General features: G+C 53.9%; 1 protein-coding gene and 2 long non-coding RNA genes across 4 annotated transcripts in view; 2 read left to right on the top strand and 1 right to left on the bottom strand.

The window, feature by feature from the left end:
• Nucleotides 1–6,807: 6,807 nt before the first annotated feature.
• Nucleotides 6,808–9,599, bottom strand: SIX1 (SIX homeobox 1). The gene is made up of 2 exons (XM_074543958.1): nt 8,721–9,599; nt 6,808–7,760 (listed from the first exon to the last, which is right to left on the bottom strand). Exons 1-2 carry the CDS (start codon nt 9,278–9,280, stop codon nt 7,472–7,474), a joined length of 849 nt encoding a protein of 282 aa, XP_074400059.1. The 5' UTR covers nt 9,281–9,599; the 3' UTR covers nt 6,808–7,471.
• Nucleotides 9,600–10,778: 1,179 nt separating this feature from the next.
• LOC141729441 (uncharacterized) lies at nt 10,779–12,555 on the top strand. Its single transcript, XR_012580935.1, has 2 exons — nt 10,779–11,023; nt 11,271–12,555. It is a non-coding gene; the product is annotated as an uncharacterized LOC141729441 (long non-coding RNA).
• A 606-nt stretch (nt 12,556–13,161) lies between these two features.
• LOC141729440 (uncharacterized) overlaps nt 13,162–21,963 on the top strand; it is an 18,341-nt gene continuing 9,539 nt past the window's right edge. For both annotated transcript variants that reach the window (XR_012580933.1, XR_012580934.1), the window contains exons 1-2: nt 13,162–13,593; nt 16,947–17,038. This is a non-coding gene — a long non-coding RNA (uncharacterized LOC141729440). The remainder of the gene's footprint in view (nt 13,594–16,946; nt 17,039–21,963) is intronic.

Genomic DNA, 21,963 nt, shown 5'->3' with positions numbered 1-21,963 from the left:
ACTGTGGAAGAGAAAGAGATTTCTCTTTCACAGTTGTCTCTACTTCATTTGCTGTGGTGTGGAATCTGGTTAACCTCCCCCACCAGTGGGTGGTTTCTCCCTTCCCTTCCCTTCCCTTCCCTTCCCTTCCCTTCCCTTCCCTTCCCTTCCCTTCCCTTCCCTTCCCTTCCCTTCCCTTCCCTTCCCTTCCCTTCCCTTCCCTTCCCTTCCCTTCCCTTCCCTTCCCTTCCCTTCCCTCTCTGTTTTTCAGCATCTTGTCCCCAAGCCTTTCATAATTTAGCAGCTCCCTGAATAAAGCATTTCCTTGCTGCAGAAAGGAGAGGGAAGTTCATTTTCTCCAGGGATCAGGAGGGTGTTTGTGGCAGGGACTCTGTGGCAGCACTGCTGCAGTTCCATGAGTCCTGGAAAGAGTGGCACAAAATGTGTTTTGGGTTTGAAGTTGACCCTGCAGCTGCTGCAGAGCCATTGTGGTGTCCACCTTGCACTCCCCTTTGCTGGGGGAATGTGTTATGTCTCAGTCCTATTCACAGATTTGGCTCATTTTGCCTCTTTTCCTTCTGGTTTGGAGGATTTCAACAAACCCCCCTTGCACTGGTGCCTTCAGATCATGCAATGTCCCCTCTTTTTCTTATCTAAGGTAGATCAGCAAATTCAACACATCCATAAACCAAAGGGAGCATTGTGATGAGCTGGTTGGACATTTGGTGTGGATCAAGGTGTTAAACACCTCCCTGAAATTCATCACCATGTAGGGGCTTGCTTTTCCTCCATCCTAAACGCTCCCAGCTAGGCCTGAGCTCACCCCTGGGTGGGAGCAGGCTGCAGAGGGGTGTGGGGGTCACCAGTGCTGTCCATCCTCACCATGACCATCACAGCTTTGGCCACTCCACTGTCCCAGGCTCCTGTGGGGGGATGCAGTCACACAGGCCTGCAGAGAGCCCCAAAATCCTGTTGCTAAAGCTCTCCTCAGACCAGCCCTGCCTGCTGGGGAGCTCAGGGGCAGAGAAGAGATGGGGATCTCTGAGCAAGGCTCCTGCAGTTCCCCATCTTCCAGCCCTGCTTTGCCTTTGCCCTCCTGAGGGTTTTTGAACCCAGCCCAAGTCACCCTTGGGGCCTGGAGGGCTCAGGAGCAGATCCTGCACACAGGGGTGACAGATAACAGGGTGACAAGGGTGACAGACACAGCTGGGGCAGCCCCAGGGGCCATCAGCCCCTTGGCCATCTTGGTGCTCTGTGTGTCTGTCCACTCCAGCAGGCTCTGTGTCTCCTGGGAACAGCACAGCTCCAGCATCCCCCGTGCTGCTCCCCCCAAAAATAATCCCACCTCCCCATCAGCTCCTCCTTGGCTTGTGGAGAAGTTTCCTCTAAAAATAGAAATCCATAAAATCATATAAACGTGGAATGGTTTGGTTTGGAAGGGACTTTAAAGACCATCCCATGGGCAGAGATGCCCTCCACTCAACCTGCACAAAAAAAATATCACTGTGCAAGTCAGGGTTTGTCCTTTAGGAAATGTCATTGCTCAGAGCCCCATCCAGCCTGGCCCTGAGCACTTCCAGGGCTGGGATATCCCTCCAGGCTCAATCAGGGATGTGTGTCCCAGCCTGGGCTGTCCCAGCCATGTCCTTCATGTCCTTCCCTCATTTCTCACCCAGCAGAACTCACTGGGGTGGCTGGAACAGGGCAGAGCATCCCCAGCCCAGATCCACTGGGAAGGGCAGTGCTGCAAAGCCTCAGGGCTTGGATGCCACCACATCAGGGGACAGAGCTGTCCCTGCCATGGGCACTGCTGAGCCTGCACAGCATTCCCAGCCCCTGCTCCCCTTGGGGCTGCTCCTGCAGCTGCTGGCTGGGAGACCCAAGCAGGATTCCTGGTAAATTCTGCCCTTCCTGTGTGCCAGTGCCTCTGCCCAGCCTAGGAGGGCTCCCAGGAAGGGAACAGCACTTTATAAACTGAGTTATTTCCCTCTTGAGCTCTTTCTCTTCGTGTTTCCCTGCCATCTCTCACAGAGAGATCTTAATTCCTTAAATACATCTCTGATTTGCCCTAGGATGATGCTGCCCCTCTGTTGAAGGAAGCTGCACAGAGGCTGTGTCTGCCAGCATCCCTGGCACTGTCACAAAACCCCTCCTGTGCCCTCCTGGACAGAGCTGCAGGTCCCTGTGACACCCAGCACCCCTCCCAGGGCAGTGGGAGCAGGGCTGGGGGGCACAGGCTCCCTTTGGGGCTCAGCAGAAACACCCTGATAGTTTGCAGATGTGATTTCATTTTTCAATTGTTTCTAATTTTCATGGGCTGTTTTTATTTTTTTTTTGTTTGGTGTGGTTTTTTGTGGGTTTTTTTTTGTGTGTGTGTGTTTTTCAGTTCTAGAAAAGAGACGATTTCTTCAGGGAGTGTTAGCCACAAGCCTCATTTGGCATTGTGTTTTAGTCAATTGGTTTTGTCTCCTATTAGGAATATTGTGTTACATAATGATAAGATGCAGTGAGTTATTATGGGGACTATAAAGGGAGGCAGTGTGGGAGTGCAGAGCACCAGCCCATCACCTGCCCTTGCTCTGACCTTCAGCAGCTCTGTCATCTCCCCACGTCTCAGTTTCCCTCCTGTAAAACAGGGCTGATCCATGCTCCAGCCATTATCTTAAAAGCTTTTCCTCCCTGAAATCAGAAAAAGAGGAATTTTCCCCTTTTCTTCCATCCTGAGATGCAGGCATGAGGATTTCCACATGAAATCCATCTGAGTATCTGAGCAGACACCAGAGCATCTCCATCTCTGCAGAGCTGGGCTGTGGATGAGAAGCTGAGACAGGGATGAGAAGGAACCTCTCTGCCCACAGAGGTATTTTCCAAAAGCACTGGACAAATGAAAACAGGAAACCGTAATTGAACTAAATCTGCCTCTTTAACCTCATTATTAGGATTGGGATTATATGCTTCGGAGGAAGTTCAGCCTCTGTTTAAAACTTGAGGAGGTGTGGATGAATGGTATAAACCACAGGGAGAGAGGGAATGCTCCTGCACTTGGTGGAAAGTCCAGCTGGACAGACAGACAGGGTGGCAGGGATGGGGGCTCAGCCTGGTGCCCTCCTTCCAAGCAGAAGTTGGGGTGAGCACTAAAACCTCTGGGCAGCCTGGCGATTTGCCCTCTCTGCCTGAAGACTAAAGCAAATTTCTCTTCATTTCCATATTTAAAGCTGTGTCCCCACGCAGCTGGGAAGGACGGCAGGGTCTCAGGTTACTCCGTGCTCTGCCCCCAAGCTCTGCAGATCCGGCCTGGCCACCTCTGCCCTCCCCACACAGCACCTGGTGCCCTCAGAGAGCCTCAGCCCCTGCAATAACAGCAAAATCCATCCTTGGGGACATGGATTGGCACAGCCAGGGTGTGCAAATTCTGTGTTCTGCTGCTGTCCATGACATGGGGCAGGCTGCTTGCACAGAGACCAATGTCCAGCAGTGCCACCCCTCTGCAAGCCCTTCCTTGGGTACAAAATCACAGACAGCAAAGCACATGGGGTGGGCAGACAGAGAGGTTTTCCACCTGTGCAGCATTCATGAGTGCAGAAAAGCAGGAGCAAGGGAGAAGCCCAGAGGTGAAGAGTTATCTCGGGGCGTGCGCTGTTTCTTTTACAGAGCCTGCAGATCCTGGAGCACTTCAGGAATAGTTAAACAGTTGTTAAATAGCGCTTTATCTTCAGGCTGGATAACAGCAGAAGCAGCCACTGGCTGCCTAGTGACAGGCAGCTCCATCAAACACCTCCCCAGGAGAGAGGGGGTTGGGATGCCTTGGCCTAATCCTGACAGCTCCACACACCTGGACTCATTCCAGGTGCTGACATCCCCAAACCCCTGTGCTTCAAATGAAACTCTGGCTGTTCAGGCCTGGTTTGCAAAAACACAGAGCACAAATGTGCCACATTTTAGCTCTGGGCTCCTGGAATTGCAGCTGGGCATGTGCAAGCTTTAAGGAGCCAGGCCTGGAAATGTTGGATTTAAATCCAAGGGCTGAGCGAGCATCCACTCCTCACCAGCAGCTCCTGTGGAGGATTTGCCAGCACACGAACCACACAGGTTGTGGGGGCAGAGAGTGGGATTTGGGGGGCTGTTGGGGAAGGGGATTGGCAGGAGATGGCAGCAGATCAGGGCAGAGCAGAGCTGTGGTTTGGGGACAGGACAGCGCTGGCTCAGCGCGACCCAGGAAATTAAACGAGGAGAGAGCAGGGGGCTGGCTGCCTTTCTCCTTGGGTATTTGCTTTTATACACTGAACTTCCTGCTTGGGAAACCCCAGTGCACCCCACAGCCCTCCCCAGGCTGTCCCAAAGGTGGGGATGGGCTGGGGATCACCAGGCTGCCTGTCTGAATCCAACAGAGGAAGAAGCGCTTACAGTGGAGGTGACCTTTCTAAATCCCTGCTTTGGACAGACATTTCCAATAAGTGCTGGAGAAAAGCCTGCCAGTTCCAGCTTTCTCAGCCTGCTCTCCATTTTCCTTCCATCCTCTCCAGGCTGAATTTAATCCGAGAAGGTTCCTTTGAGCTTTTGTGTGCTGCTGGGGGAGATGTGGGCGCACGAGGGATCGCGTTACAACTTTCATTTCCTGAAATGTTTGAGGGAACATCCAGGGTTTTATCCACACATCAGGCAAAGTTGAGGGCTCGGATTTCAGGTCTTGTCACTCAGCTGTCACCAAACAAATGAGGCTCTCAGAGCTGGAGACGGGGAGAGCTACCTGCTATTCATGACCCCGAGAGCAGGTGATCACTCATGGGAAAAGCAGGTAGAATTAATCATTCTGCTGCTCTGCTTCCTCCCCTTTTTTGGCTGACCTGGACACAGTGTGAAATCTGTCCTGGGGGGTGAATGGGAGTGGGGAGGGGGCGAATTAACCCCTTCCTGCCGGTGGAAACACAAAGCCAAGCTTAGTGAGACGGAGCCTCGGGCTGCTCCCCGGGCTGGCTCTGCTGTGAAAAGCTTGCTGCGAGGTCAAGCCTGATCGAGGAGAGCTCAGCAACCTGCGCCTGGCTCGGCTCCAGGGCCTCCCTGCTCCTACCTGACGGCTGGCCAGGGAGGTATTTCCAAGGGGATGCCCTCAGCACCCTCCATCCCTCCTTTCCACCTCCCATCTGTTGCCAATCTCTCCCTTTTGGGAAATGGAGAGCAGGGGGTGGGTAGGGCTCTGAGGCTGGGGGGCCTGCGACTACCCCCGGGCTGCAGGTGTGTGCTGGAAAGGGGGATTTGGGCAAGGGGAGCATCCCATGGCACCTTCCCCAACATTCTACAGCCAACCCTGTCCCTGCCTACACGCAGGAAGCGCCTTTGAGCTGTTTGCTTTTAAAATACCTCCTGGTTTGGACTCCTGGCTTGGCTTTCCCGCCGCTCAGGGCTGCGGCCCCGGGCAATATTTATCCTTCCTCTTCACCGAGCCGGCGGTTTGGGAAACAAACGGAGCTGGAGTTTATCCATCCTCCAGGCGTGGAGCCCGCAGTTGCTCACCCTAAAAACATCCCGCATTTCCCCGGGGGTTCCCTTTTCTGCCCGAGGGACGGGAGCGGCTGCGCTGGATGGGACCCCCGGAAGGTGATGAAGATCCCAAAAAGGGAGAAGAGCACGGGCCCGGAGCAGGGGCACGGACCGTCCCATCCTGTCCCCAATGTCCCGGTGGGTCAGGCAGCAGGAGCCGCCTCCTGTCCCCTTCCCCAGCCGGGCTGGGGGTCGCGGCACACCAAGAGAGGGGCTCCGTGCTCCCCCCACAATTCGGCTCCGCAGAGCAGCGCAAGCAGCTCTGTGCGCGGCATTTGCGCAGCATTTGCGCGCTGTGCCCTCGGTGCCACGCTGTGCCCCCCGGGCGGGAGGTCCCCCCTAACCCAGCCATGCCCCCCGAAGCTCCGTGGGCACAGAAATCCCGGCGGGATCCGCTCCGACTCCCCCGAGGGGCGGCAGGGAACCCATCCCAGAGCCCCGGACCGGCTCCCCCTCTGTCCCCGGCGCCCAGCGGGGTGACATTTATAAATAAATCCCATCTCCGCTGGGCACGGAGCCGCTGCCCGGCCCGGCCGCGGGTGGGGATCCCCGCGTGGCTCCGTGCTGGGGATGGAGCGGGAGGGACGCGGGCGAGACCCTCCTGCAGAGGGTGACATTTCTCCATGGCCCGAGACCCCGAGCACAAACACGGCCGAGACTTAAATAAACACGCACTAAATGATGCAAAACGCTGACAGGGGGGACCGGCAGCGGCGAGGCCCCGACGGGGCGGGCCAGGCCCTCCCTCCCGGCCGGGTGTCCTGCTCTCAGGGGGCACAGCGGGCTCCAAGGCTCCTCTGTCCCCGTCCTTGCTCCCTTACCGAGGCACCGGCTCCTCCTCAGCTCCGCTGCAGCCCGTGGGGACGGGGCGAGGGCGGGCAGAGGGGCACGGGCTCACCCCTGCAAAGAAAAGCGTAGCCTGGGTGTTCTGCCATCAGCGTTGTTTAATTTAGACTGTTTAGGTACAATAGAAAATAAACCCGAAAGCACATGCGATTTTTGGTAACAAATACTCGAGACAGGCAGCGTCATCCGCGGGCTCTCTGCAAGCCGGAGGGCGGGCACGGGCGGGAGAAGGCAGCGGGGAACTGGCGGGGCACTTTAGGAGGAAATGGCCTTCGATTTTATTATTACTATTATTATCCTAATTTTTAGCCACATCGATGCGTTTCACCACCTAAGAGGAGAAAAGTGGGGGACGCGGGTCCACGGGAGCCCACTCAGTATCTGCCTCGCACGGCCGCGGTCAGACACAGGCACTTGGTAAAACTCTAATACTGCAGCTTTTGATATATTTTTTTTTTCACTCCTTTTCCTGTCTTTGTTTTTTTTCCTTTTTTTTCTGTATTTTTTCTTTTTTTTTTTTTTTAATTTAAACTACATCGAAATCTTTTTGGTAAGGCTAAATATGAAAAATGTAAACGTAACTTCCCCTCCCTCCTCCCACTCGGCCACAGGGCTCGGTGCAGCGTTTCTCTCCCTCTGTCCCCGTCCCGGCTCCTCGGGGACCGGGCCAGGCACCAGCAGCAGGGATGTGCCGGCCGACCCTGCCCCACCGCGCCCGCGGCATTTGTTTGGGTACAATCGGATCCAGCAGGGGTTGGGATTTTTATTTCCTTTTTTTTTTTTTCCTTTCCTTTTTTTTTTTTTTTTTTTTTTTTTTTTTTGTAATTCCCGTTGTGACCAACTCGTTTGAACTCGAAGGGCCGATGAGGGTTATTGCCGCTCTCTGCGTTTGGCTACGTGGAAAAAAAAAAATTAAAAAATCGTGGTGACGGTGTGAGACGCTGAGGGGGAGCTGGAGCAAGAGCCGGTGGGGGGCTGTGTGAAAAGAGACGAGAGTCCCGTTAGCAATCAGCGGGTGACCTGTAAAACCGGGTGCTGTCCTCTATGTACAACCCAGAGCCTCTGTCCCCGAGCAGAACCTCCTCTCCCGATCCTCCGGCGAGGCCCTTTAGGATCCCAGATCCACCAGGCTGGACGTGAGGGGTCCCAGCAGCGAGTCCTGGAGCTGGTGGCCTTGCAGGCTGTGCGGGGTCTGGGATGCGGCCAAGCCGCTCAGGGAATAGCCGGAGCTCCTGGCGTGGCTGAGGTTCCCCTGCAAGAGCAGGACCGAGTTCTGATCCGGGCTTTGGGGAGGAGAAAACTCTTCCTCGGAGCTGGACATGAGCGGTTTGCTCCCGTCCAGAGGCGAGAGTTGGTTCGGTTTGTTGGTGGCCGCGTTGTTGTTTTCCGTGTTCTCTCTGCGGAAAGGCAAAAAAAAAAATTAAATTTGTATAAATAATCTCAGGACGGGGATGTTAGGGCGGGCACGAGGCGGCGGGGATGGGCATTGCGCTAATGCCCACCGTAAATCCTTCGCGTTTAGCTCCAGCGTGGGAGTAGATGCTTCTCAAGGGGGGAAAAACAATCCTAATAATTTCATAACAGATCGTCCCTATTTCTTTTACTACTCCTACAAATAAACACACCGAACATCCCGATAATTTAGGTGAGGAGGAAGGGATTTTTTTTGAGGGGCAGTTTTCCTTTCTTTTTAATTAAAAATGAAAGTGCGGCCCGGGGCCGAGCTGGGTGCGGGGTTTCTCCAGCAGGCTCGGTGGCTGGAGGAGATGCCCTCCGTGGCTCTCTGTGTCTCCGGGTCGAGCGGCCGCCTCACACCGAGGCCACCGTGTCTCCTGCCGGTGTAGCCTCGGTACGGGCGGCCCGGCCAGCGACTCCTCATCCCGATCTCCCTTTGCTTTCCCCCATCTCGCCATCCCGGGGCTGCATCTCCCTCCTCTTCCGAGCTCCAGAGCTGCCCTGCCCGACCCCGGCCTGGACCCGGCATCCCGAGCGCTCCCCGCATCGCTCCCGGGAACGCAGGCAGCGAACAAAGGCGGCCGAGCGGCCTGGAACAGCACGGTGGGGGCTCCTTGCTGCCCCAGGGCAGGTGAGGACGAGTGAAAAACCCATTTGGGTTTCCACGGAAGGGGAAAAGGCAACGCGGTTCACGAAAAAAAAAAAAAAAAAAAAAAAAAAAGAAAAGAAAAAAAGAAAGAAAAAAGCGGGGGGGGGGATTTGAAGGGAACCGTGTGTTTTCGTCGCTCCTATCCCATCCGGCTCCGCGTACTCGCCGCGCTCCCGGAGCAGCTCCTGGGGTTCCCAAGCGCCCCCCGCACGGTGGAGAAAAGGAAAAGCGGGGATCGGAGGGTGGCACGTACCTTTCCTTCGCCTCCGCCGCTCGGTCCCGCTGCCTTCTGTTCTTGAACCAGTTGCTGACCTGGGTGGTGGTGAGACCGGTGGCTTCCGCCAGCTCCCGCTTCTCCCGGGGGGACGGGTAGGGGTTGTGGGCGTACCATTCCCGCAGCACGCCCCGGGATTTCTCCTTGAAGCAGTAGCTGGTTTCCTCGCCGTCCCAGATGGTGCGGGGCAAAGGGAATTTTCGGCGGACGCGGTATTTGCCGACGGCGCCCAAGGGTCTGCCCCGCAGCTTCTCGGCTTCCACGTAGTGCGCCTTCAGCCAGAGCTGCTGCAGCTTGGGGTGGTTGTGGGGCGAGAACTGGTGGCTCTCCAGGATCTTGTAGAGCTCGCGGAAGTTGCCGCGGTGGAAGGCCACCACCGCCTTGGCCTTGAGGACGCTCTCGTTCTTGTGCAGGTGGTCGCAGGCCGGCAGCGACCAGAGGAAGCGGCCCAGCCTCTCCAGGTTCCCCCCTTGCTGCAGCACCTCGCACACGCAGGCGACCTGCTCCTGCGTGAAGCCAAACGACGGCAGCATCGACATGGCCGAGCGCGGCGGCGGCCGCAGGACGGCGAGGAGAAAGAGGAGGAGGACGAGGAGGAGGAGGCGACGGGCACCCCGCGGGAGCGCGGCGGCGGAGGGGCGCGGGGTAGGCGCCCGCCGGGCCCGGGCCCGGAGCTGATCCCGATGCCGGTGCCGGTGCCGGCCCCAGAGCGGGGAGGCGCTGCGGCAGCCGAGGGCGGCGTGCGGGGCGAGCGGGGATGCTCGTCGCGGCGCCGGGGGGAACTTTGTCCCCGCTCCGCCGCCGCCGCGCTTAAAGCGCCCGAGCCCCCGCGCCGCGCTGATTGGGCACCCCCGGCCCGGCCCGGCCCAGCCCGGCCAGCCCAGCCCAGCCCAGCCCAGCCCGGCCCGGCGGGCAGAGCCTCGGCACGGGCGGGCGGGGCCTGGCGGCGGGGACACGGCCCCGGACACGGCCCCGGCCGCGGCTGCGCGTCCCTCCCGCCGCCGCCTGTGCCGAGCGCCGCCGCCCCCGGGCGCATCCCCGGGGAAGCCGCTGCCGCCCGCCGCTTGTCTTGCTTTCTTTTTTTCTTTCTTCCTTCCATCTTTTTTTTTTTTTTCCGCCCCAAAACTCCTGCCCCCCGCCCGCCCGCTGCCAAAGCAGCCCAAAGTATTTAATTACCTTCGAGCTGGGGATGAATAAATAATGCAATAACGCTTTGGTGAGGAGCTGAATAACGCGCGGGGCCCGTGCGCCCCTTCCTGCCCCAGGGGGGCCCGGCGGGTCGGGACAGCCCCGAGCAGACCCCGGGCAGCAGCGCTGCACCCACCGGCGGCGCTTTAATTAGCCTAATCCTCATTTGCACACCCCCGCTCGAAAGCAATTATTTAAAAAATTAGAAAACAATTAGGCTCCCTAAGCAAAGATAATCTATTGTCAGCAGAGAGGTGAGGACAATGCGGTGAGATAAGGGCAGGGCGCGGGGGGCCGGGGGTGTCTTTATGGCTGTATTTATCTTTGATTAGATAAGTCGAAGCCCGTATTTTAAGCACACTCCAGATCGCTTTGGATTCAGGTATGAGTTCGTTCCGCGGGTGCTAAGAGCCGTCGCGGGGCTCTTTAAAACCTGTTTGTCCTCACTAAGACAGTCGGATTTATTTGACCTACCAAGTCGGATTTATTTGCGTTCACTGCTCCGAGGGAAGGGGAGCCCGCTCCGGCCGGGGGGCTCGGAGCCGGGTCTCTCCCTGCCCCGTTCCCTGCCCATTCCCTGCCGATTCCCTGCCGATTCCTGCCCATTCCCTGCCCATTCCCTGTCCCGTTCCCTGCCCCATTCCCTGCCCATTCCCTGCCCGCACCACGACGTGGGAAAGGCCGATATTTTCCTAAATCCGGATTGTTGTTTTTCCCACGTACTTCGCGTCTCGGTGCTGTTTAAATTAAGCCCCTGCCACCCAGTCTGTACAGCGACTGCACTATGTCCGCTGGAGTCAGGGCGCTTCCATATCCCATGACCATGTGTCTGGTAATTTTCCCTTGCCATTTTATTTTAGTACTTATGATGCTGCAGATGAAGTCTTAAAGAGCTGCAATGTCCTCCCAGAAGGAATGTCTACTTGGAACAGATCCTTATTGACAAGGCAGCTGTGTGGGGACCGGAACGGAGCCTTAAACCCGGCTCTAAAATCAACTAATACCCTAAAGTCTGGAGCAAGTGCGCAGAATTACAAGGCATGGGCTCGCCCTCGGCCGCGTCCTGCAGGAGCAGCGCCCTGCCCAGCCTAGGGGTGGGTTCCCCCATCCCTCATTTCTATTGTTATTCATTTTAACTTTTATTTTCTTTCTAGTGAGGGGCTCGGCTCGGGAAGAGCTCGGACCTGAGGGTTTGTGACTTCTGGATGAGGAGGAGAGAAACGCAACGCGGGGCTGGGGAAGCCCCTGGGCGTTGTAACGAGAGCGGGCTTCTCTTGCCCTCACAGTTCTCCTTTTTTGTGTTGTTCTCTTTTTCTTCTTTTTCTTTTCCTCCTGTAAAAGGCCGACCCAAACAAACACCGCTCTTGCTGGGAATAAGCAGATTATCCCGATGCGGCCGGCGGAAGAGCTGACGGACACGGGCGAGGGCTGAGCGGAGGCTTCCTCGCGATTCTTGAGCGGGGCTTTATTCTCCCCTCTCATCAAAATTCACAAAAGGAGGGGACAGACCCGCCGAGGTCTACCTGGGAGTTGCTGCAAGCAAAGAAGCTGAGCATCAATGTTCCTTAAGGCTCCGGTGTTGGTTTTCCTAAAAATTGGGAACCTTTCATTTTGAACCACGGGAAGAGGCAAATGTATTTCCAGAACCATCCCATTTAACCCTTAGAAAATCACAAAAGCAAAGACAAAAATGAGAGTTTCGAGGGCTCAAAAAATAAAAACATAAACAAGGAGGCAAAAAAAAAAAAAAAAGGAAAAATAAAAAGCCACGGAACAAGACAACGGCGCTGAGCTGACGCCGGCCCCTCTCGGTGATTGCTTTGCCGTTGAAGCAGGAGCAGCTCGGCAGCATCACCGGGCAGCATCACCGGGCAGTATCTCCGGGCATCATCACGGGCATCATCACGGGCAGCCTCTCCCCGCTGCCCGCCCGGCCGGAGCTCCCCGGGCTGTCCCCGCCGCCGGGCCCTGGCCCCTCCGCTGCTCGCCCCCATTGCCCGGGCACCCATCGGCTCTGTGTGTGCGGGAAATTCATTTATTCCCTTGTTTATTCGATGTATTTGTACAGCACAGGGCGGGGATGAAGATGGAGCCCACGCAACGCTCTGCGGGTTTTTCCTCGATTTCGCCAGAAAATCAAAACAAAGCAGAAAGAAAAAAAGTAAACCAAATATATCCCCCATTTCCTTCCGAGCTTAGATATAAAGCTCTTCACCACTCAAAAATAAAATTTAATTTTTTTTTTCTGTAAGTGCGAGGGTCTAGAGGAAACAAGTAGCGCAACAAAATAAAACCAGCAGCGGGTTTTTGGGAGCCGCTTCTCGCCGGGATGAGAACCGGGGCTGGAGGCTGGGAACCGGCGGGGCAGAAACACAACGCTGCCACTCGCCCAACATTTCGAAGGCGAAACCCAAAACCGACCCATTAAGTCAATGAGGTTTGTGTTGTAGAGGCTCCTTTCCCATCCACTTGCTGTTCTGAAAAATAGATCGCATTTCGTTATCTCGAGCGAGGATCTGCAACGTGATACCGGATCCGCGCCGCCTTCCCCGCCGAATGCGGGGCGCGGGGAGACAGCCAGCTTCCCGGCTTATTCCCCAACAATAAAGGATTTGTATTTTCTTTCTCCCCCTCTCTTTCCTCCCCCCACCCTCCCTCCTTTATTATTCTATTTTTTAATGAGGAAGAACAAACCCCTGTCCATATGCAGCGCTCTTCTCTGTGGCCCGGCTCGCCCGCAGACCGGTGCGACCTTTAATTACGTGTTGGTAAATTGCCCTCCCGACACCTGTACAAACAAAGGCGCTGTCCCTGCCCCGGGGGTGCCACCGAGGGGTCCCCCCGCGCCCCGCGGGGTCAGGTCGGGCCGGGGCTGCCCGAGGAGGGCCGGGATGCTGGGGCAGGACGAGGATGAGGATGAGGATGAGGATGAGGATAAGGCCTTCCCGATGTGGCCGATCCCCAGGGCACAAAGGGCTCTTTCTTCGCGCACTTACCGGGACATTTTTCAAAGGATTAGAGGTGATCACGCGTTGTTTTCTTCTCTCCGAGGGCCGATACGTCTTTCTGTCCCTGTCCCCGCCACCTCCACCCTTGTTTCCTCCCGCTTTCGCCATGGCACCCCCAGATCCCGTTCCCCCCTTCCCTTTTCGCTAATGTACCTCCTGGACGCTGATTCTTTTAAGCTACGAAGAATTTCCTTTTGGGAGGTGAAACCCTCCAGCTCCTCCTGTTCAGAGGAAAGTGCTAGTGATGGTAATACGGGGTGACACTAAATAAACAGTTAAAGCAGGGCTGGAAAGATGGAGTTAATTATCCAGTGAGCTACATTTAAACCGAGACCAGGAGGGGCTGATTTGTTTTGGCGCAGGGAACTGAGAAGGAGACGAGCCACCGAGGTCTCCTTGCTCCTCTTTGGTGGCTCTTTGACTTGTCCTCGTATCGCCAGCCAGGGGACCGCCGTCCTTTGGCCCGGGAGGGGGAGCCCCGGCCGGGACCCCCGAACCGCGGCCGGCCCGGCCCGTGGCTGCAGCGCTGGGAGTCTCTGTGCGAGCCGTGCTTGGGAACAGGCGATTTCAGGGGGTCCAGAGGCGATTTCCCCCCTGTTTGTTTGCTTTTGCTTCCCAGAAGTCAGATAAATTCTCGCCGGTGCCTGTGTTCTCAGGTAAGTCTGCATGGCAGCAGCCCCGCAATGTGCTTTTGTTTTTTAAATTTTCCCTCCTGCTTCTTCCCTATTTTCCTCCGTTTTTTCCTCCCTCTTTTTTTTTTTTTTTTCCCTTTCCTTTCCTTTCCTTTTTTTTTTTTTTTTCCTTGTTCTTTGAGAAGTCTGATATTAATAATCCCCGTATGCCCCGCTTTCCGGGTCATTACGGTACTGCTGGTCTCTAATCAATCCTAATGCGATGGCAATTGGAGTCTCTGATGAATGCATCTCAGGTTTCTTGTAATGGCTCTACCACATTTTCCTGGACCTCCTTCTTTAACCTGAGATGCCAGGGGGACGTCTCCGTTCTCAGCTGCTGATTACTTCAAGATGTTCGGGCTGGTGTGGGGAGAGAGGCAGCGAGCGAGGCAGCCTGCCCCTGAATAATCTGGAACTGAATTGGATGAGCCATTTCCTAAATCAAAGGACAGCGGCGGGGTTTAACTCCTTTTCTGCACGGGAGCTTTGCCGCCTCTCCCTGCAGCCAGCACGGGCTGTGCTGCCTCTCCCCGCGTGTTCGTGTCCGTGACACGGCTTTGGGGTACCCGAGGGTGCGCAGTTCCCCCCATCAGCTGCAGCCCCCCATTCTGAAGGGGAGACCCCCACCGCTCCATCCCCAGCTGTTCTCTCCATCCCAAAGTCCCTCAGTGTCTCTGTGGGTCCACAGCCACCCCACGGGTGTGGGACCCCACGCCGAGGTGAGGAAGGGGCGCTGGGATCCCCCCGCTGGCGCGCAGGGACTCGCGGTGTTAGCGCTGCCATTCGCTTTCTCCCGACATTGTTTTTCTCTCTTTTCCCAGCGTTGGCCGTAACGCGAGGCAATGTTGGCTGCAACTTCTGCCTCTTTCTTAATTTTTAAAATTCTTAAGAAATAAAATACTGCAGCAGGAATTAGGCTGCGGCCAAACCAGGGTGAAGCAGGCAGGATGCTCCCTCGGGATGCGGCTCCTCCGTGGGACAAAAACACGCCCCAGCTGCCCCTCTGCAGCCCCCCCTCGGCCCGCAGCTGGGTATGACCCAGCGCCACCCAACACGCGTGGGCAGCTTGGCCTGCGCCCCTAAGAGATCAGGGTGTGCTGAGGGCGAGGGGCAGAATAATATTTGGAACGAATAATTGAATCTCCCAGCGCCGGATGCGATGTGGAAATGAATCCCCGGCAGAAGAGCGGCGAGGGGTAAATCCAGCGCGTTCCCCGCGGGCTCTGGCCCTGCGTGGGGAGGCAGCAGCGCGGGTGGGGTGTTTGCGCCGAGGCCGTGGGTGGGTCCCCGCTGCACCTCGGCCCGGGTGCCACATCTGCCAGGAATGAGTCACTCCAAAGCGAAACAAACCGCGGGCGCCTTCTCCGCGCCGGGCGCTCGGGGAGGCGGCTCCGGCAAGGCCGATCCCCGCGGGCTGGACCGGGGGCTGGGCTGTGTGTCACAGTCCCGTGTGTCACCGTCCCGTGTGTCACCCTGCACAGGCCTGCCTGTGAGCTCCCACCGACGTGAGCACCCCCCGCCTGTGCCCGCACCCCAAATCCACCCGTGGGCCCTCCCCATCCGCGTGTGCGACACTCCCCATCCCCTGAGGGCACGGTCCTGTAGAGCTCCTCAAGTGGCACTGCCACCCTGCCCGCGGTCCCCTGTGTGCTCGCACCGAGTCGTGTGAGCGCTCCCGCAGCCCTGCGTGCACGGAGCCACCCGGGTTCTGCACCCCACCCGCCTCTGTGACACCCACCCGGGTCCGTGACACCCACCCGCATCCGTGACATCCACCCGCATCTGTGACACCCACCCGGGTCCGTGACACCCACCCGAGTCCCGCAGCCCATCCGCACTGGCACGGACCGTCCCCACACATGTCTGTGGTGGGGAGTTCGGGGGTGGGTCCCGTCTGTCCCTGCCTTAGGTGATGGCTAGGACGGGGGCGCTGGACACCGGGAAAACTGCAAAAAACCCCCTTATTTAAAAAGGGAACAATAACAAAAAAAGGCAGCGAGGGTGATGATTTCATTTTGTGTCATATATAATATATATATAATATATAATAAATAATATATATAATATATATATTATATACAATATATATAATATTATATATAAAATATTATATATAATATCTATTATATATATTATATTACATATATTATATTATATTATATTATATATATATAATATATTGTTATAATTATTTCCATACAAATTGCTTGGAAAAAAATCTAAATTACATTTTGGGTCCTCCTCGGATCGAGGCAGGCACTTTGAGGGTTCTCCTCCCTCAGTGGCATCCCCCAGCACAAATCCATCTCCCCACCTGGCCAACACTGGGAGCAGCATGCTGCCGGGGGCTGCGAGGGTGGCAGCTGGATTGGGGACAGGATTTACATCCCAGACTCTGTTTGCCTGTGTGCTTTGCATTCGGGTGCTGAGCAAACATTTCCATTGCTGGGGGACCGTGCCAACTTCAGCTGGGCCAAGGGAGGAGGCACCAGCACCCTTCTGGAGGGGTGGCTCAGTGGGAACACCGGGTTGGGGACATTGGGGTCCCGCTGGGATCCAGTGCTGGGGGGCCCATCCCGCACCCACCTTCCCGGTGGCTTTCCAAGCTGGCTGCGAGGAGGGGACCTTTCACCTCTCATTAGTGATGCCATCAGTGGCTGGGCAGAGCAGAGCTGAGGTCATGTTACATATGGCACACAGTCTGTTCAGCGCCGGCAAGGCCAGCTTTGAAATTTTAGAGAGGGGAAAGGTCACCTTGCGAGAGCCGGGTCTGGGGGTCCCCTCTCTGTCTGCGCCCTGGGTGGGTCTCCATATGCCTCTGTCTGGCCCTGAGAGATGCTCAGCCCCTCTTCTCTCCCACCTCCTGAATTTGCAGGGAATATTTTCACACTGCCTTCTCTTTTCCCTCACAGAAAGCCTCTCCCAGCGCTGTTTTATTTTCTCGTCTCTCTTCCCAGCACAAACCCGTCTCTAGCATCTGATTGGTTTTTCAAACAACATTTAATGCAGCTTTCCAGGAGAAAATGAGTTGTCTGTGTTTATCAGCAGATCTCTGCAGACGGATAAGTTTACTCTCCTCAGACCTGGGTGTATAATTTCATAGACCTTCAAAAGTGTCGTGCTTCCATGGTGATTAAAACTTGCTCCTGAATCTTGCTGGGGCATTTCAGGTTTCATGCCATTGGATCTTAGAAAAGCACATCTGTACAGCCATATATCTTTCATCTGAAGGGCCAAAAAAATTTTTTTTTTTTTATTCTTACATATTTTATATTTGGGAAAATATGACACATTGCAATAAATTAATTCCTGTAATTCACTTCGTTGAATTTCAGCAGGATCCTGTTGGAGCTTCATCTGGAATGATTCTGGAGGTGTTGGCTGCAGGGAAGAAGTTCACCAGTTTCCCACGTATCACAACTGACAGGTAAGTTCATGCCCCTTCTCAGCCCTGCTGCAGAATTTTATTTTGCACTTTGTTTTCTTAAATACGTGGGGCCTGATCCTTAAGCTCTTCAAGTAACTTGGCCAGGAGTCTCTGGCATGCAGCTGTTGCAGGGAGATCTTCAAAAGGACATTTGCTTCTTCACAGGTCATAACTAAAAAGGCTCTGAATTAAATAGATGCTTATCTTGAGAATTCAGGAGAAGCTGGAGCTGAACCAACATGCAGTGGATTCGGGATACACCTTTCTGTCTGCTCCAGTGAGGCATCCAAAGAGCCAAACTAAAGGGAGCTTGGTGTAATTTCCTACAAATAGGGCTACTTGCATGGATTTTAATTTTTAGGTAGGAATAGTCTGCCTTTCAAAGAGGGAATTTGGGAGCAAACGTATTAAAGGGCATATTTTCAGAAATCGAGATGCTGCAATCTATTTATATTTTTCTGCCATAAATGATGTTTTCCCAGCATGGGGCTAAACTGTGCCCTTGGTTATTGAATGCAAATCTGCTGCTTTAAATGGAGTTCATTGCAAGTGGAAACAGGACTTAGCCATCATTTTCCTCTGCTGTCTAATCACTGTAGTCTGAAGAAAAGCAACATATGTATAATGGTAGCTGAGATGCAGGAGGGGTGGAAGCTTACTACCAATGAGAGCCACATTAAATAATTAATTCCCAATTGCCTTTCTGCATTAGTGCTTTTGGCTATAAAAGCTGGTCAGCTTTGTAAGGCCCCAGGCAATGAAACATTTGGTGCATTGTCAGTCCAAAAGTGGAGGTAATAGATATCCAGCGTGGCTGGAAAAGTGCTGCTCTCCATCCTGCCATTTACATATTCCAGCTGCACAGCCTCATTCCTCATCCCTTCCTCTGCCCTACTCAAGTTTGACAGGACAGCATCTCTTCTGAGCTGGCTGCTGGAGAAGCCAAAATTGTATTTATTCCATCAAAAAAGAGATGAACTTAATGTCTGAGCCTAAAAACGGAGCGCACAAAGCAGCTCTCTTTTATCAGCAGACAAATCTGACAGGTTAATAAGGAAAAGACTGAATTTCCCCCTCCTACCCCATTTTTACCCCCCCTCCTTGTCCCATCTGCTGTCCCCCAAGCCCAGCCTGTCACCTCGGGTCACAATGGGATCTTCGGGGCTCGTGCGTCATCCGCAAGAAAGGTCTTGCCATGAGAAATGACTTCAGAGAGCTTTGATGTGCAAGGCACCAGAGGCTGCTCCCCTCGCCTTCTGAGATCAAGATACCTGTGCCTGTGTGTGTGAAGCTGGGGAAGAAAAGGAAGTGCTGGGATAAATTGCCCGGGGAGGTGGGAGATTCTCTGTTTAAAAACAGGTCTAGACAAACATCTGTCAGAAAATACCGACGTCTATTTGATCTTGTCTCGGAGCTGGGGGAAAGAGTGAATGGGGCTGTCAGTTCCTTTTCAGCCCTGAGAGAACACAGTTACACACATGTATTTATATCTGCTCAGGTGTGTGTATAAATGTATGCATCTCCACACTTTCAGGGACAAGCTCTTGGCCCCTGTGATAATTTGTGTCTGTGAATCTTGCAGGTTAGTTACACCCAGCTTTGCTCTCTCTTGGCTTCACCAAATTTGCGTTTCAGTTCTATTTTAATGTCCTTTGTGCCTCGAGTGGATCAGATCACAGTGCCTAATCTACTGATGGTGTTTTCCTCATGTTCAAGTGAAGTTCCTTCAATTCTTGGAGATTTTCAGCAATTCCACTTAACTCCCAAAGCACAGCTGTGAATGCACGTGGGGTTGCACTTCTTGAAGTAAGGTTGTGGTAGAAACTTATCTTTGCCATCAGTTGTAATGGATGGATGCTTGGTGAAGTTGTTAGGCTGAGCATGAGGATAGCACTAATAATTTGGGTTTTTTTAGGATTAATTTGTACGCAATCACTTTGGAAAGCATTCCTCAGGTTTAAAGACAGCGTGGTCATGGCTGCTGCTGGCACCACTATAATTTCCTTCCAAGCATGCAGACCTCAACAGGATCACTGAGCTGCAGGGTGCAGCTTTGAGGAGTGTGCTGGCAGCTCATTTGTGTTTGTGCATGGAGCACTGGGAAACACCAAGGGCCGGGACTTGTGATCCTCTACACAGCTTCCAGTATTAATTATAAATACTTCGATTAAAATGTATTTTAAAAGGAGTTTTAACACTGTGATGCTTCCCTAAAGATGGGGTCCTATGCAACTCAGCATTGGAGACAGATAGTGATGGAAAACTTTCATTCCAGGGATGTAAAAAGGAGTTTTGCAGGGATGAAGTGGAGCAAAATGTACAGCAATTTTTCTGTTGCTGCCCCTAGAGCACAATTACACCAGGCAATGTCAGTGTTCCCTTGGCATCCTGGGGTGTGGAAGTTGCAGAAATCAAACAGCACCATTTTGTAGCAGAAATCGAGCCCTGAATTTCTGAAGCCAAAAGCTGGGATGAGCCAGGCTGCAAAGGCTGATCTAGGATTTTAGGGTCCATGAGGTTTCAGAGGTGGCTTCTCCTGCTTATCCACCTTATCCTTCCACACGATCCCCCCACAGCAGAGCCCTTTGTGGCCACATTTGTGATGTCCTGGCTGAAGCCAGCTGCTCCTGCAGAGTGCACTGGTGCAGCAGGCTGAGCTCTGCAATCACCATGGAGGGGACACATCACTACTTCTGCCAAGAACACAGAGAGGCAGAAACCTTTGTCCTGGGGACAGGCAGGGGCAGAAAGCCCTGATGGTGCCTGAGAACGAGCAACTAGAGCTCAGGAGTGTGTCCTTGGGCAGCTGGGAGTTAAATTCACATTTTGGACTCTCCTAGCAGAGCTGGGCTCTCCTGCATGTCCAAGCACTGTGAGCAGCAGGGAGGAGAAGGGGAATTATGAACTCCTTGGGTGCAGGAACCAGAGGGGCTCTCGCAGGGTGTGCTGTGTCCCAGCTGATTTTGGGTGTGGGGCAGGTTTTGACATCAGGACAAGGAACTCTTTGCAGGTCATCCTCTGGCAGGGCTTGGTCAGGCTGTGCAGAAAAGGCAGGATGAGAGAGGGATGGTGGCTGTCCCTTAGAGCCACATCCCAGAGGATGGTGACTGTCCCCTGGAGCCATATCCACAAGGAAAGAGCTGTTCCAGGGGGGGAAATGAGCACACAGGAGCTGGATGCTGGGACAAGGAGTCCAGCACAGGGTCTCTGCAGCAGGGTGAGAGAAATCACACTCATTTTACAGAGGATTCCGTGGAAGTACAAAGGGCTCAGATGGGCTGTTCCCCTTCTCTTATCTCACCCTTTTTTGTTTTAAAAGCCACTTTCCCGAAGGTCTGCCTGCAGAGGGTGGGGCAGGCAGGGCACCAAAGGCAAAATTCCTGTTTCCCCTTCCCAGGTGTCACATTTGCATGCACCAGGGGCATCGGTGTCGGATGGGTTTGGGGGCAAGGCAGAGGAGGAAGAGGGGGAATCTTCCTCCCATTTTGTTTTGTACATTCCCTCTGCTGGTGAATTGTTACCACCGTGGCTGGGGAGGTTTTTTCTGATGTCTCTTGGGTTTGTGCTGCAGCCAGCACTTCTGATTCTGTCTGGCCACATATTGTATTTGGCTGATTGTCTCTCTCACTCTGAAAATTCCTCATTTTTTGGTTTAATTTTTTTTTCTTTGTGGCATTTTAATATCTCACAACTGGCACCTTTACCAAGAGACTAAAGGGCTGTAAACAAACAGCTGTTTTACAGGCAAGCTTTAACACAGGCAGCCGGTAAGGACCCCTTGTGAAAGAGAATTTGGGGAAAACTTCTTGAGTGTGGGTAATACTTTTACAATATTTCTTCCACAAAACTATGTATTACAAACAATTCCTGAGCTAACACTCAAGTAAACCAACATGAATTATTCAGGTAATTAAAACTTTAAAACCATTTTAGGGGAAACTAGGAGAGAGTGAAGCATTGTTGACCTTGAAAAGTTGCTACAGTGATGAGAGAAAATCCAGATACTTTTGGATGGGTGGTAGAGGCAGTTCAGTTGCTTCTACCTTCAACTTCAGCGAAGGAAAGAGAAGAGCCTCAAATATTTTATGCTAATAATTTGTTTCACACTCTGGTAGAAAACCATTGGAAATGTGTCCAAGGTTGTGCTGGAACTGTCTTGGCATTGCAGGTCTGGCCTTTTTAGTGAGGTTGGTGAAAGTGCTTCAGAGCTTGGCCCTGGGGATTGGGGAGAGCTGATGTGGGGATCAGGCAGCCAGCAGACACACGCAAGGAGCAGGGATCCCATGGCAGGGAGTGGGTTTGTCCTCCTGTGAACTTGTGTAAGAGCAATTTTAACTCAAACCCTTTCCTTTTGGTAATCTAGAGCAGATCTTTTTCCCTTCATCACCTGAGGGTTTCCATGTTCTGTTCTCCATGTAAAACTTCCATCTGATGAGTTCTGGGGAGCTCCTTTCCTGGCTGGGTGTCTCCCTGTCCTGCCCGGCCCATGGTGTGGAATGCATTGGCAGCTGCTGGAAGGGTGCAAGGGCTCAGGTCAGGAGTGACAGCAGCTCAGAACCCTTCCCAAGGGCTGCATTTGGCAAATCCCAAGGGCAAGGACTCCTCAGCTCCATGTGTTCCTGGCTCTGCATGGAGCTGGCATGCTGGGGGACAGGCTGAGGCTGCGGAAGGGGCTCGGTTACAAGGACTCCAGGACAGAGCTGAAATGAAGTACAAGGGACAGAGTGTGGAGGTGGATTAGCTAATTAATGCACAGCTAATTAGGAAGTTTGAGCCAGGCATGCAAACCCTGCTCTCCTCCTCTCCTGGTTCTGACTCCTCTCACTGTGAGTGTGACACAGGGAGCGACTGCAGAGCACTACAGGAAAAATAAATATTGTTGTTTTGAGCAGAGAATGGTTTATTTCACAGCAAAACAGAGGCTG

The sequence above is a fragment of the Zonotrichia albicollis genome, chromosome 6, assembly GCF_047830755.1.
Source record: "Zonotrichia albicollis isolate bZonAlb1 chromosome 6, bZonAlb1.hap1, whole genome shotgun sequence".
Taxonomy (NCBI): Eukaryota; Metazoa; Chordata; class Aves; order Passeriformes; family Passerellidae; genus Zonotrichia; species Zonotrichia albicollis.
This window is presented reverse-complemented; position numbering and strand designations above follow the sequence as displayed.